At 44.0% G+C, this 14,579-nt stretch overlaps 1 protein-coding gene across 1 annotated transcript in view; it reads right to left on the bottom strand.

Annotated features, from left to right (window-relative positions):
- prex2 (phosphatidylinositol-3,4,5-trisphosphate-dependent Rac exchange factor 2) overlaps positions 1 to 13,805 on the bottom strand; it is a 98,414-nt gene extending 84,609 nt beyond the window's left edge. Inside the window, exon 1 of the mRNA XM_084340151.1 lies at positions 13,311 to 13,805. Coding sequence (XP_084196277.1) covers positions 13,311 to 13,448 — 138 coding nt within the window. The 5' untranslated portion in view covers positions 13,449 to 13,805. The remainder of the gene's footprint in view (positions 1 to 13,310) is intronic.
- Positions 13,806 to 14,579: the final 774 nt, after the last annotated feature.

Below are 14,579 nucleotides of genomic sequence, written 5' to 3'. Positions count from 1 at the left end.
GAGATTTTGTTCCCGGAGGCCCAGGTATAATCACCTGGATTGCCACTTTGATGGCTGAGGGGGGGGACTACACATTAAAACCCCATTAAAGTTTTCATTATTCCACAGAGCAGATGGGCGTGATGAATAGATTGGTCCAGTCACTGCATGTGGCCCTACCCGTCATTAATCAGCACCGGCTCACACGCTGCGGAAAACAAAGGCGTGGGACTGGAAATCATGGCTGTACTGCCCGACGCAGTGATGCTCAAATTCAAAAAGAAAAATATGCTGACAACCTGACCTTCACTGTCACACGAAAAAATTCAAATCAGGAGGCTAAATTCAGGTTCAGATATCAAACCTGCAGGCCACATGATAGACCTTCCAGTCACCTACTGAGCAGATTGGAAAACAGCCTCAATCTAACATGAGTGACAGCTCGCTCAATAACTGCAGGCTGCTGAAATATGTATTTTGCTCAGGAGCAGGCTAGTTGAAATTGCGTCCAGCATCCTCTGGAGTTCGGTGGGAAAGGAAAGGGAGAGGGTTAACAAGAGACCGGCTGGAGGGCTGACAGAGTGTGTGCTGAGCCAACCCACTTATGGACACTTTGTGAATGGACATTATGCAATGTCGTCCCCCCGCATCTCTCCACCAGATTGGGAAAGATACAATCAGCGGAAGGCTAGCCACTCCCCCTGTATATGTTGATCTCCGTGTCAATGAAACAGATGAGTCACAGCAGAGGAGTTTGGCAAAAACAGAAGCTGTTTGCTTCCTCAAACATGTGAACTAACAATGACATAACAAGAGCACAATGATGATTGACATTCCTGTGCTTTAATTCTTAAACCCTGATCCCTTCTTAAGTAGCTTTACTTATGACAAAAGCTAATGTTTTTCCAGAGATATTATATGAGAGGAGACTAACCATTTAAAGCAGGGGTGCCCAAACTTTTCCCCTTGGAGGGCCAAGACTGAAAGTTAATGGTCAGCCAGGAGCCAAAGTAAGCATCTATTGTACTGTATTGTCTTGTATTGTTAAGGGCAAAATGGTACAAACATCCCAAGTTCCCTTAGTTGCCACCGTGCTCAGATTATGAAAAAATAATCAATACTCATATCAATACAATACTGCACCCCTGCTTTAAACCCCATTTAAAGCAGGGGTGCCCAAATGTTTCCCCTTGGAGGGCAAAGACTGAAAGTTAATGGTCGGCCAGGATCCAAAAGTAAGCGTCTATTGTACTGTATTGTCTTGTATTGTAAAATGGTACAAACATCCCAAGTTCTCTTAGTTGCCGCCATGCTCAGATTACGAAAAAATAATCAATACTCATATCAATACAATACTAGCATTTTGCGCAGTGGAAGTATAAACGGTGGGAAAAGGGACGCTTTAAACCATATTTTGGGGCACCAAAGTGGTTTTATCTGGTGAGCCTACACATGCAGCTTTTATGTCACAGTGACCACTACATGTGAAGTTCTGGCTCTCTCCCCAGTTCACTTAGATAGTTCACTTTTTACTCCTGGTAACTCCAGGAGTTAGCCCAAAGTAACTGCCCGAGGCGTGCCTAAGAGGACTTTGCAAACAAAATTGACTAAATTAACATCTTACATCTTGTTTGTCTCATAAGAGTAAAAACTCTGCACAAAGCTAGGCTAGTTGTTTCTCTGTTTCCAGTTTTTGTAAGAAGCTAAGCCATCCAACTGCTGTCGCTAGCGTCATATTTACCCGGCTCACATGAGGCAGGTATCAATCTTCTCCTCAAACTCTGCACAAGAAGCCTTTTAAGCCACTTCCCAAAACTATTCCTTTTATTGAAGCCACATGATGTCTCTTTAAGGCTATTATTGGAAAAAAATCATCTGTTTATGCATCATTTTAGACACAATTTCCTCTAAATTTCCCCCTCGAAAAAAGTTGTGTTTCAAATAAACCTCCCTTGGGGCTTAATTAAATAAAGAGGGTGTGCAGTATAGTTGCCAAGCCAGAGCATGTACTTGTGTCAGAATAAAAATACTTCAGTGAATGTGAAGTGAGAGGACAAGAAAATGAAAGTGCAAAGGGGAGAAAAAGCATGTCCTTCATCACGTTACACAGCCACACAGACCAGGCAGAGTGGGCTGTGATGGGAATACAAATCCCTGCCGGAGAGGAAAAGAGCGCTAAAGAGATCCAAAAGAGCAAAATGATGCAGCAAATTACTTCGATAAAAAAAAACAGAAAGCTTTCTAGCTGCTTCCATGCTGCAGAAATGAGTTTGAGTCAAGTACAAAGCTAGCCTCGAACATCTGCTAATGTGTTTAAGACTATTGCAGGAGTGGGCAGAAAGAACACGGGGCCTGTTTGATGTATTACACTCAAAATAACCATTTTAGGTCCCTGTGGATCAATTGGTTCGGCTGCAGAACACCACGCTCTCCCTGATATTAAAAGTACTGAAGCGGCTATATTAAAAAGAGTTAAAACTTCTTCTGCTTTTGCTGCAATGTGGGATCTTTTGCTAACAATGGAAAAAAACAAGGTCCAATTTGAGCCCATTGGCACTGGTCACTAGTATAAACTCTGGAAGAATAAATAGGCCTTTCTCAGAGTCTATTGGACATACTACCTCTTTTGTCCTCGGATGATTCACTGATCTGCTTTGTTGTCATGTTTGGAGAGCTGGCAGACAAAGACACACACAAACACCCACAAGAATTTGTCCACTTTGTGTTTCATTTTTTAAGCGTAAGAAGATGACAATATCAGGGGATGTCACTACACACATGTACAGGTATTTTAATGTTTTCTACCAATGCGCCAACGGTGCAAGAATCCTCTCTTGTTAACAAATAAAGAAGAAGACACAAAGACCATTCGACGCCAGCAACGGAGACACAAACAACAGCAAGCCCACTGTAGTGAATCACCAGACTGTGAAGGTATGCTCATTAACGCAACAGTCTTTCTGAGTAGATTGTGAGATCTGTCCCAGAGGACGGCAGAATAGAAAGTAAGGCACTGTGATAACAGTTAAAGGGCAGCAGGTAACAGGTGCGCCAGCAGCTTGGCACCCTCAGGCAAGCTATCGAAAAACACCTGAGTCTTTGGATTTGCTGTGTGTGTGTGTGTGTTGGTGAGAAAATGAGAGAGCAGCAGAGGAAGACAGAATAAACAGACAGAGAGGGCGAGAGAGAGAGGGAAAAAAGGAGAGGCTTGTTTGGCCCTCTTTATGCGACAACCCTGTAGGGAGGATATGGCGCCCTATACCGTACTTCCTGCGCTTTTTAACCGGAATTCAACATTACAGGGTTAATTCTCCTGCACAGAGGCCTCAATGCACACACATACAGACCCAGTTCCTGGCAAGCGAGAGCTAGACTTCCCACAAAAAGGCCCGACCAGAGACAGAGTCAGTTTCTGATGCTGTGAGCTCAGAGAGGAACATCCGAAAAGAGAGAAAAGGCTCTTTGTGCTGACTGCTTCCCATAAGCCTCCTGTCTCCAACAGGTCCCAATGACACCTCCAGGAGTCATCCCGCGCTTCCCATCTCATTAGACCTTTGGCTGGTTTCCCCAAACTGTCCTTTTTCTCTCCACTGGGAATGTACACAGGAAACAGACACTATAAATACAGTGGGGAATGTTAATATGTCTATCTTGGGAGTGGCTGTTAAGGTTCATCTGCACAGCTCAATGCACGGCCTGTGGTTTTAATTAACAACGGAGAAAATACTGTAGGTACTTCAGGACAAAAGGTCATTTGTCATTGGAAGACTTGTTCGCTCTATTTTAAAAGTCAGGCGGTCTGTATGAGCTCCAGATGACTCCCAGAAATAAATAAACCAGTGCAGCTGAAGAAGCGTCGTTCAAGACAATTATACAGAGCTGCTGGAATATCATTTGAAAGTTGAATGCCTGTTTTGTGAAAAATGCAGGAAAACATTAGACCAGCCAAGCAATGAGACATCTCCCAGAACTCCCTATTGTCTGCGAAGGGTAAAGAAAAAAAGAAAAATTCATCTCTTTGATGTTCTTCTTGTCCTTCCAGTGACCCTGGCACCCAAGGCATTACATAAACAGCTGGAATGAAGCAATTTATCTAATGAATATGTCTGTGTCCAATGTCTACACCCGGCTCCCGGTGAGCTATTTGCACGGTTGACACTGGATCGAAATGAGCACCACCGCTTGTGGTCATGTCCGTTAAACTGAATGCCTGACCGGGTGTGAATCTGTCCAATTTCACCCATCGCGGCACTAAAAAATGGCAGGAACTGTCAGTATATTAGGAAGATCTTTTACTTGTGAAATTGGATATTAAGGCAGCGAGGACAGCCTCCAGTAGATGACAGTGGCTCTTTAGAAACCAAACTTGCCATGCTTCCCCAATCTCCATGTGCAGCCAAGCACACCATTACCCACTGATAGCAGGCAATTCCCATCAGAGCCACACACCAGGACTCTGCATTGATCTGCAAGATGACTAAGCAGAATCATCGGTCTCCCAATCTGTGGCGCACTCCCAAGCCTGACTGTCACACACCCAGACTGACTCTTTGATTATCGCTTCGGGCTCCAAATTGTCCAAAGGAGCCCCTCCCTGCCATCCAACTCAGCGGGACTAGCAAGAAAAAAAGGAAACCTGCAGCGTCAGCCTCACTCACAGAACCGGACACGGTCAATGGAGAATTGAACCTTGGCAGTTTCTCCCCCGCTCTCACTCTTCCTAAGCACGACTTTTGAGTGCGTTCCCACCCGTACAAATACCCCCTCCTGTCAGGGTTCTGCTCATCATGCCGTTCTTTCTGCCTGTGAATGGACAGAGCAGGAGGCACCGTGCCAACAGAGCAGTATAGACCTCAGAATGGAAACCACTAATTACTGTACATTAACTCCCTTTATTGTGTTTGAGCAGCTTTGTTACATTCTATAGAGTAATTAATTTCTGTTTTGCTTGTAACATATGTCTGCCACTTTGTGAAGAAAAGAGTAAAATGTTGTTAAAACAGGGTAAAATGTTGTTGTTTGGTAATATTTATTCTTTTACAATTAAAGCGGACACTTCAAGGGGATTCATGTGGTGTCGGATGTGTTTGGAAGATGGTAAGAAACATTATTAATTCAGGTATTCGTATCTTATGAGCTATGAGTTGCTGTCCACTAGAGTGACCTAGATTAGTTAAAGAAGACATTTTTTAGATTCAAACGCACAATACATAATTTATCCATCAAAACAAAAAGTGTCTGCAGAGCCAGACCTTCTGGAGGAATAAACACCCAGAGTCACATCAGACTCCGCTCTGATTCAGAGCACAATGGGGGGAAAGTGAATTAATTAAACTTTTTGATTTTGCATTTGTTGTAAATACTTTATGAGCTGATTATATCTGCTGCCCCAAAGCGGACAAAAAAATAATTAATGCAGGTTTAATTTCAACTCACTGGCCTCCAGTTTTAGGGCATTTTTTAATGGGAAAGGTTTGCTCATTGCCAATCCCCCAAACAAGGTCCAGTCGTTTGTATTAAAGAGTCAGTTTCAGAGACTGAAAAAGGAAAGCAGAGAGACAGACGGACATGAAAAGGATGTCTGCAGACAAGGCGTGCTTAGAGACAGAGAGACACTTGTCTAACTCTCAGAGCTTCTGCAGCAAATCCCATTCAAGTGCTTAATTAAATAATTAGGAGTGAAGTGGAATTTCCCATCATGTCTGGCTGGGCAGCTCTGGATGTTTATGGATTCTGAGGCTAGAAATGCAGGGCGGACGGAGACATGATTGCCATGGAAAGTGTGAGTTTAAACCACAGACAGAGAGCATGCAAGCTCGTCTGAGGACACGATGTCAGATTTGGGAATAAATAGAAAATGCACTTTAATAAGCAATAACTTTCATTTGGCTTCATAAGCATCATCCCAGAATTTAATTAACTTGCAAACATATTGACATTTTTCCTTTGTCACGCAGAATTACTGCAATGCTGGAGCAGGTTTGGAAGTGCTAAACTGACACCACAGGCATACTGATCTGAGCGAGCATGTGTGCATGCCTGTGAGTGTGTTCCCTGCGGCAGAGCACGCCAGCGAAAAACACAGCCCCCCTTGTGATGATGACCCCTTCACACTCCATGAACGTCCTGACAAAGTGTCTACCGTAGTCCCGCCACTCTTCTACTTGTCGCACGTAAGCGTCATGTGACCAGGCAGCTGGCAGGGGCCAAATCAAAGGCCGCCTTCTCCTCCGGGCAGCAGGGCAGCTCCACCCCTGCCTCCTGAGCTGAATCCACTTAATGGATTCAATGCAGGAGGAGTTCTTGCAGCCTTATCCCCTATGCAATGATGCTTTACACTGCCAAGTGGGCAACTCTCCTTTCCCTGGCCTGGTGGAGACAGTGGGGGAAGTGTTTGTGTGCTTGTGTGTGCATGTGTGTGTGTGTGTGTGTGTGTGTTGAAGCAGGAAACATGCAGCACAATGTAAAGATGGGGAGGGCCAGGAAGGAAGGAAATCCTGCTTGAGAAATGGCCTCTCTGAGACAAAAGCAAAAGGACCCTCTACAGTGTAAGGACCTGCCAGAGGGACTTTTACACTGACAGAAAGAAGGTGCAAAAGACTGTAACAACACAGTCTTTAATAAGCTAAAGGGTAGACTAGACAATGGCTGAAGCAAAGTTTGTTTTTCTTTCACTGATACTCATCTTCTAGTTGCAACAGCAGTGAGGAGAAAACGATCACACACACATATAGAGCTGGGCATCGGTTGAAATTTTTAATATCTCGATATCAAAAATGGAGCATTTTTTTCTACAAAAACATTTTACTTATTTAAAGTTTATGTTTATTTATTATTTATAGTTCAACGGTGGGAAAATACTCTCTTTTTCTTACAGAGATTTAGATCAATTAATACAACTCTCATCTCTTGACAACTGACAACATTTGTCTCGCAGCATCTTTAAAGCTCAGTGATTTACGTGTTATACTGTATCTCATTTGTTTGGCCTTGAAAGAAAAATGTTTGAAGAAAAACTGAAAGTTGAGATTTTGTAGGGGTTATGCGCTGAAATATTTCTTGGTTGGGCTGCTGGTTATCTGATAACCTCACAGTGACAATGACACTTGAGGACGTCAGTGTCCGGCCAAGAAATAGTGAAAAACCCCCACGAGATTTTGCTACCATTGGATACAGCCAGGATCAATGTTTTTTTTTCAATCTTTCTGCTAAGCTAAGCTAACCAGCTGCTGGTTGTAGTGTCATATTTACCATACAGACATGAGTGTGGCATCTATCCTGTCCCTCCAGGAAGTTGCGATGTAGGGATCCCAGAAATTAATACAAAATCAACCAATCCCCGAGAATTCTGCACGGCCGTGCAATTTGGTTTGAAAGTTTTCCACAAATTGGACCAATCATCCTCATTTCCTGAGAGTTTCACCAGTCATAGCAGTCCCCCATGCACAACGCTGAGCCATGCATGTTTGTGAAAAAGGCCAGAAAAAAGCTTAAGAATAAAAAGTCTCAAATACAACATGGTGAGCAAGCTTTATTCCGCATTTCTAGTTGGATGTTTAAAGAAATCAGAGATGAGATGGAGATCATGTGTGTGCAATTATACCAAAAAACTCTGAAATGCTATTTTTGGAATGTTCACTTGCTCCCGCGATTTCGAAAACCGGCAAGAAGCACTGCAACGTGCATCGTAAATTTTTGGAGATGTTGCTGTGAAATCAGGCATTTAAGACCACAAAGAACCTTAAAATACAGGCAGCGAAATCCTGGAGGGACTGACACCCTAGAAACAACCCTTTCAATCAAATTACATTAACTTACACTATCATGCCTCACACTGAACATTACAATATTCAATATTTATTCTACAACTTGGCATAATATAGGCATGTTACTGAATAATACCCAGTGGTAATCACATTTGCATCTGGGAAATTGCTAAATCTTTGTTTTTTGTAAGATGAATGGATAAAATATTGAAAGGCATGCAAAACAAAGCAGCTCCCATAGCAGTATTGCTCAATGGGAAGATGAAGGATTATCCCACTCAGTGTTTTATTGATACGGGACTCAAGGTTGATGCAAAATACTCTGCAGGAGAGGGCTCTGCTGTCGTTGAGCTAATCCTCGCTATCATTCATCTTCAGGCTGGATAAAAATACAGTTTGAGCTTTGAGATGGGGTACTAAACAGGTTTACCCGCAAAATATACAGTACGATCAAACGGAGACAGAATGCATTTACACTTATAATCAGGCAGGCCTCTTGTGTCGTGGCAGCAGTGGTGTGAAATTGAAATGCAAGTGAGCCACATCATCACTTCAGGGGCCTCGCACTGGAGGGAAACTGCCTGTGCTCTCAGGGAGGAGCGACTGACCCAATCCAATTAGTAGGAAGAGTCAAGGAGAAAAACATGTCAGCTCTCTTAAAAAATCACACATATATAAAGAGCAGGCAGAGTCTTGTGTATGTTCATGGCATAAAACTCAATCAAAGCAGAAATACACAGAGCCTCTATAAGATTCGGGTCAGTGATCTACAGTAGTCTAGTGGGGATCTTAATGAACATCTACATACAGCTGTAGAAAGAGTGGGAAAACACCCTTTTTGTCACCACAGCGTCCATAATTGATGCGCCACATGTAGTCACTTCCCATCTGGGAAAAAAAACATAAAGGAACCAGAGAGATTTAATGTATATGAAAGCGCGGAGGGCATAAAATGCATGTGGGGAGCGAGCAACAGCACGATGGAGCCATCATCAGCTCTGAATAAAGGAAGTAATTTAAGGTCCCATATTGTAGAAAGTGAGATTTCCTTCCTTTTTTAATACAAAGCAGGTCTGGGTGCTACATGAATACTGTGAAAGTATCAAACATGCTCAGTCCAAGGAGAAATGCACACAGCACTTATTCAGAAATGGTTTGCCTTTAAACGAGGCGCCAGAACTTCTGTAAGGTTGTGATGTCACAACTCAACGCCCCCAGGTCAGCCATACTCGCAAAAAAAGCCTGTAAAGCTGAGACGGAAACATGGTAGGCGGCGCCTGCTCAGGCCTGTGAGAGCTGACCAATCACAAGAGACTTGGCTTTTTCAGGTGCGTGGCCTTAAAGAGACGGGCACTAAAACAGAGCGCTCAGACAGATAATACAAAAATATAAAATAGAGTTTTTTTAAACGTTTTCTGGTAGACACTCAAAGTAAAGTATGTAGCTGAAAATAAGCATTATATGGGACCTTGAAGGAATAAAAAAGAGAGTAATCAGGGAAGTAATACTCTGCTCTCCGTGGAATCTCTTATCTCCCAGTTACCAGTCTATCTCCCAGTGCAGAGACAAGCTAATGTAAGCAACAGTAAATGGCCACAGGCGGGTCCGGTCTATGCACTCGCCCTCAGCCTCAAGTCCACCCAATCCCAACTCTCCAGCACCATGTGAGCACACATGTTGAACATGGACTGTCTTATCTGATCTGTCACTTATATAAGCTATTTAAATTGCTGCATAGAAGCTGTACAAGGGGCTGATGTATATCACGTGGGGTCAGTCTCATTATACTAACATAAACAACTTTTGCCCTCTTTAAACCATCATCTCCTCCCACTCCCCCTCCAACTGATCCAGACAACAGCTCTGAACATGTCTGGCTTCTGAGCACTGAAACATTGACGAATTACAGTATTCATACTTCACTTAATCTCACTTAATTTTTAATTTATTAACAACAAAATCTTATGTTTGCTTTGTTTTCTAACATGCCTCCATTCATAGCCGCTGAAAGCTTGTGTTTTCTCTGTTTTTACTCAGTTTTGTTGGTGTGTTTGCATCAAATCAGGACGCACAGAACATCAGTATCTTCTGTTCCTGTTTCCATTAAAAAGCAGCTAAAAGTTGGCATGAAGTCGACAGATTAACAGACAGGAAAGGGATAGGAACAAGAGGTTGTGACCTCCGGGGTCATCGGCTGTCTGTCCGGGGCATATAAACCCTCTCGTTCTGCCACCACCCCCGACCTGACCTCCTGACCGCCCAATGGTCATAAGTTGCGAGCAAAAAGGAACATTTCTTGCTCAAGATGTAAACAAGTCCAAACTCTGTGAGAGAATTACGCACACACACTGGGATGACATGAACACCTGGGTTTCTAAGAGCCGCTCAATGATCCTTCTCAGCGTCTGCTTTCTCCATTAAGCTTGTTTCCTCAACTTCCTGCATCCATTTTCACTGAAAATTTACTGGCTTTAAGTGACCACCGACATGTTTGTTGACTAATTTCAACCTTTTACATGAAAAGAAAAAGAATAAATAACGAGGATAATCACATTCAGCTGCATTCAAAAGATGCGGGAAAAAAACAGATGCAATATTTCTTGTATTTCTTCAGAGATTCCACAGCCTTACAATGTCTCAAACCACATTTATTTCATTTAAATTTATGCAAGGGATTAAAAATGTTTTAAACATCACACTCTGTGGTTGCTTCGTAGTTCAACAGGCTTTTTTGGGGGGGAGAGGAAGGCAACAGCTGAGGGACCACTTAATGCACTGCAAAGCTCTTTGGAATATATTAAGTTAACTTGTGGCTCAGATCTCCATCCAGAATCAGGACATGAAAGGTTTCCTCCGTAGTCCTTTTCTCTCGCATTCTCTCTTCTAAGTGCTTATCACGCAGACGTTCAATGTCTCTCTATCGACGGCAAACAATGACAGAGACTAGGCAAAGAACTTCATTTGACACTGTAACTAAAAAACTGCAAGCACCTCATTAAAGCTGCTGTTTACATAAAGTCATGATTTGTTCTCCCTCATTGAGACATTTCTGAGAATGACTGTCGTTTTATTGGCTCGCGGCCGCCCAAGATAAACACCAGTGTCCACCGCCGCCCACTATCTCCAGCTATAATTGTTCATTATGTAAGACAGGCCCAAGATATTTCAGACAGCCTTCCTCTCGCTGCCAGACTACTGTGTAACTTTAGTACATTCGCTGTAAAAGGTGGCGCTTCCATCCCGAGAAAGTCAAATTTAGACTTTCCAATACCGACACCTGCGAGATGCAATCTGCATATTTTTCCCACGAGGGGTTAAGTAGAGCCACACAATGGGCTCAGACCATCCTGGGACAAATTTGCGCTAATCATCCTAGTTATTTTCCACTACCTTAAGAGTAAAGTATGTGCGAGGTGCATTGTGTTTGGGTCCCACGGATCAGCCGCAACAATCTCTGCTCCGCTGTTCAACTTCGGCTACTGACCGGAGCCTCATTGTTCCCCAGCATTTCCTAACCTCGGAGGAATTCCTCCTCCAGGAAATATGGTTTACAAGAGAAGGCACCAGGCCCAGCCACCACAGCCCCCCTCCTTTCCCCCGACTACCCTTCACCCTCCTGGCAACATCCACTCTGGATCCGCTCTGCAGTTTTCCCTTTCACCCCTCTGGCTATATCCCGACTACGCCTCTCCCTGCTGGTGCTCGGAGTCCCCTGGATTATCCCGCCAGGGAGTCTCACAGAGGGGGAGAGGTGAGCTGTTCTCTATTCTGACCTCCAGACACACCGAAACTTGTGTGGTTCGTAAGTGGTTCTAGTGTGGCAGCAGAGGAAGCGGGGGAGTGTTTGTGTGTGATCAGATGAAAGTCTTCAATCTGACCCCTCTCCCTAGTAGGGCCGTCTTTGATCATCCTGAGTATCCTCCGCGATGCTCCGCGGGACCTCCCAGACGATAAGACGGTAGATTATACTGACTCTTTGTCTTTTTCCTCTCACTTTTGAGCCACATCATCAGCTAAACCAACAACAGCTATCTTTCACTGTCAGATCTCAATCTGATGCATCCATCTCGACATCCCCTGGCCAGAACAGAGTTGCCTTGTAAGGGATCAGTCGCTTCTGAAATGAATCCCAGCTCCGGCACAACAGGGGAGATGAAGGAGGGGCTGCGACTGCATTCCCCAAACCCCCACCACCACCAGGACAGAGGACACATTCCCTCATGTAATCGCCTCCTCCAGATCTCCAGTGATGCCACTTCTAAGAAAGGCCAGATAGAGCAAGCAAGCGCGCGCCATCCCCTCCCTGGTCCCTCTGTCCTGCATTGGAAACATCTGGGCAGTGGGAGGAAGGGTCGGGTCGTACACATTCATACATGTGGTCTGGGAACTCTTAACGACACGCAACACAGTGGCCCTTCGACCCGACTTCCCTGCAAAATTCCCAGAAGTTGAAACTGATGAGAAATTGGGGTAAAAGCCCTCCGAACCCACAGTCTCGATCACGTCATATCAGTGTGTTGACTGCAAGGTATTTCACCTTCCTTTCAAAACAGGCTTGATTAGCGACTGCACAAAGAGGACACGTTCCCAAAGTTTCTCTTCCCTCCTGTCTCAGAGGTTGGGTGTCACTTAAGCTAATGCCATCAAGCTGACAGCAACAGTGTGCCGAGGCAGAAGTTTTCGTTTGAGTACACACCTGTCCCGTCCTTGGCGGGACTCCCCCCTCTGGATTTGATCAAAAGTTGGCACGGGAGGCAGTAAAATGCACTCCTGTGTGTTCTATGCTGTGTAAGAAGTGGGGTAATCATATGGATGGAATAAGTTACAAGCCTGAGCGTGACACACGCTGAGTGAGATGAAATACAGATGTCATCACAGAGGTGTCCCTGATGAATTTATCTTCTTTCTGTCCTTCAGACTAACATTGTCAACAACCTGGACTGAGACACCGTAACTCTGATTTACACACAACAGTAAACATTGGCTGAATATTAAAATATTATGTGAGAAAATAGTTTTTGGGAAGAAGTTTTAACTGCATTCTCCTGCAAAACGACATAGTGCCCCTTTAAAGAGAAAAACTTGTCTGAAAACTTTTGATTTCGTTGCGATTCGTGCTCCAGTGTGGGAAATGACTCACAACACTTTCTGATCAGTTGTTACCAGACAAGCCACTGTGAGCCACTGAAAAGAGGATTAACATCACTCTGACTGTGCAAGAACTAAAGCTGTGCCATGCCCCTTTGTGCCTGCTTTCCCAATTTCACACTTGCAATCTGAAAAGTTAATATCTCCACCGGAGAGGCAGCACTCTGAAATGTTGATTCTCATGTTAGACATCACGTCGTTGGAAGGGTCAGTGCATGCAGGGGGGAGACTGCTCCACAGGTTATTAACATGCAACAGTGGACGAGTTGTTGCTCTGCAGCCTGACGCACCGTGCATACTAAACAGGCTGCTTGATTTTGTTTGTTTGTTTGTTTGCTTGTTTGTTTGTTTGCTTGTCTGCTCTGGGGGGGTTCATTTACTCGAGTTAAACGTGCATTTTACTTCTGAAAAACTCACCGAGAGAAACTCCAGCGTCCCGACATAATCCCGTTCAGTCTTTAAAAGTTCATTCAGGACGCACACTCGCAGCCGGAGCTGTTTCTCCAGGTCCTTCCCGCTTTCGCCTCTGTGCTCACTTCTGCTCTCCTCAGTCATTGTGCGTGAAATAACTGCAAATCTTAATTTTCCTTTTCCCACAAAGTTTCACATCACAAATCGGTGTTTTTCAGACGTGTGAAGTTCGCAGCATGGTCAGCAGAACTGGAGGTTGCGACCCGGTCACTGCGCTGGAAAGTCCACGAAAAGTAGTAAAACAAAGCCGGGGCGCTGGATGAGAGCGCACGAACAGCGAGGAAAGTTTTTTTAAAAAGTGAGTGAAGGCAAAGATGGAAATGACACAACGGCGTGAGACGGCTTCCCTCGGAGCGTCACTGAGGAGAGGACATCAACTACACTCCAGTTTGAAAGTTGAGTCCATGTGACTCCTACAATCTTCATCCCAATCCAGCCTCCCTCCCCACAGCCTTTAACGCGGAGGAGGACCAGAGTCAAGTCAGACGCAGTCCACACAGCGACTTCCGGCTGCTGTTTTCAATATAAAACCGCAGCGACAGGCTTTATGTCGTAAACTTATTAAGCCACACTGTTCCCATGAGCACACAGATGATGTGTAATCGATTAGAAATGCTCGTGAAAGCTCTTAAAAACGACATGCAGGAAAATGAATGTCAATGTCATACTTCTGTGCTTTTAATTTGAAGGTACATATCCGGTACTTCTGGGGTTCTCCTAGTTATCTCTGTCTGGCTTGATAGGACAGGAAAATGTTGTCAATAAAGAACAGTCATGAGCGTAGAAACATAAAACTACACTGTTTACCCAGTAAAAATTAGATAAAGATCAGATAAAAACAAAGACAGCAGAGCAGCCTGCAGTTTTACTCCATTTCACTCATTTTCACTTATTTTCCCCCCACTGAAATTTATGGGGTGGAATAACTGGGAAATTTAATTGTTCCTCACTTGTTTGAGAACCCCTTGAAACCTTATCAAGAACCCCCTCCTTGTGCCAACACCAAACTGAAACCAGAGTGCGAGTGATGCAAAAGTCAACCATGCAAGGGAATTATGTTGCATTACTTTAATTGCTTTCTTTCTCCTCGTAATAAAGCACAGTAGTCGGTTAATGAAGCAATAACATTCAGCCGTAAAACCCTGGTTTACACCATTAAACTGCAAATGAGTTTATCACTGATATCTTTGTGTATATATAACGTACTGTAATTGC

Source organism: Pagrus pagrus, assembly GCF_965226575.1.
Source record: "Pagrus pagrus genome assembly, chromosome: 20".
NCBI lineage: Eukaryota > Metazoa > Chordata > Actinopteri > Spariformes > Sparidae > Pagrus > Pagrus pagrus.
Note: the sequence above shows the minus strand (reverse complement) of the source record. Positions and strands in the feature narration are given on the sequence as shown.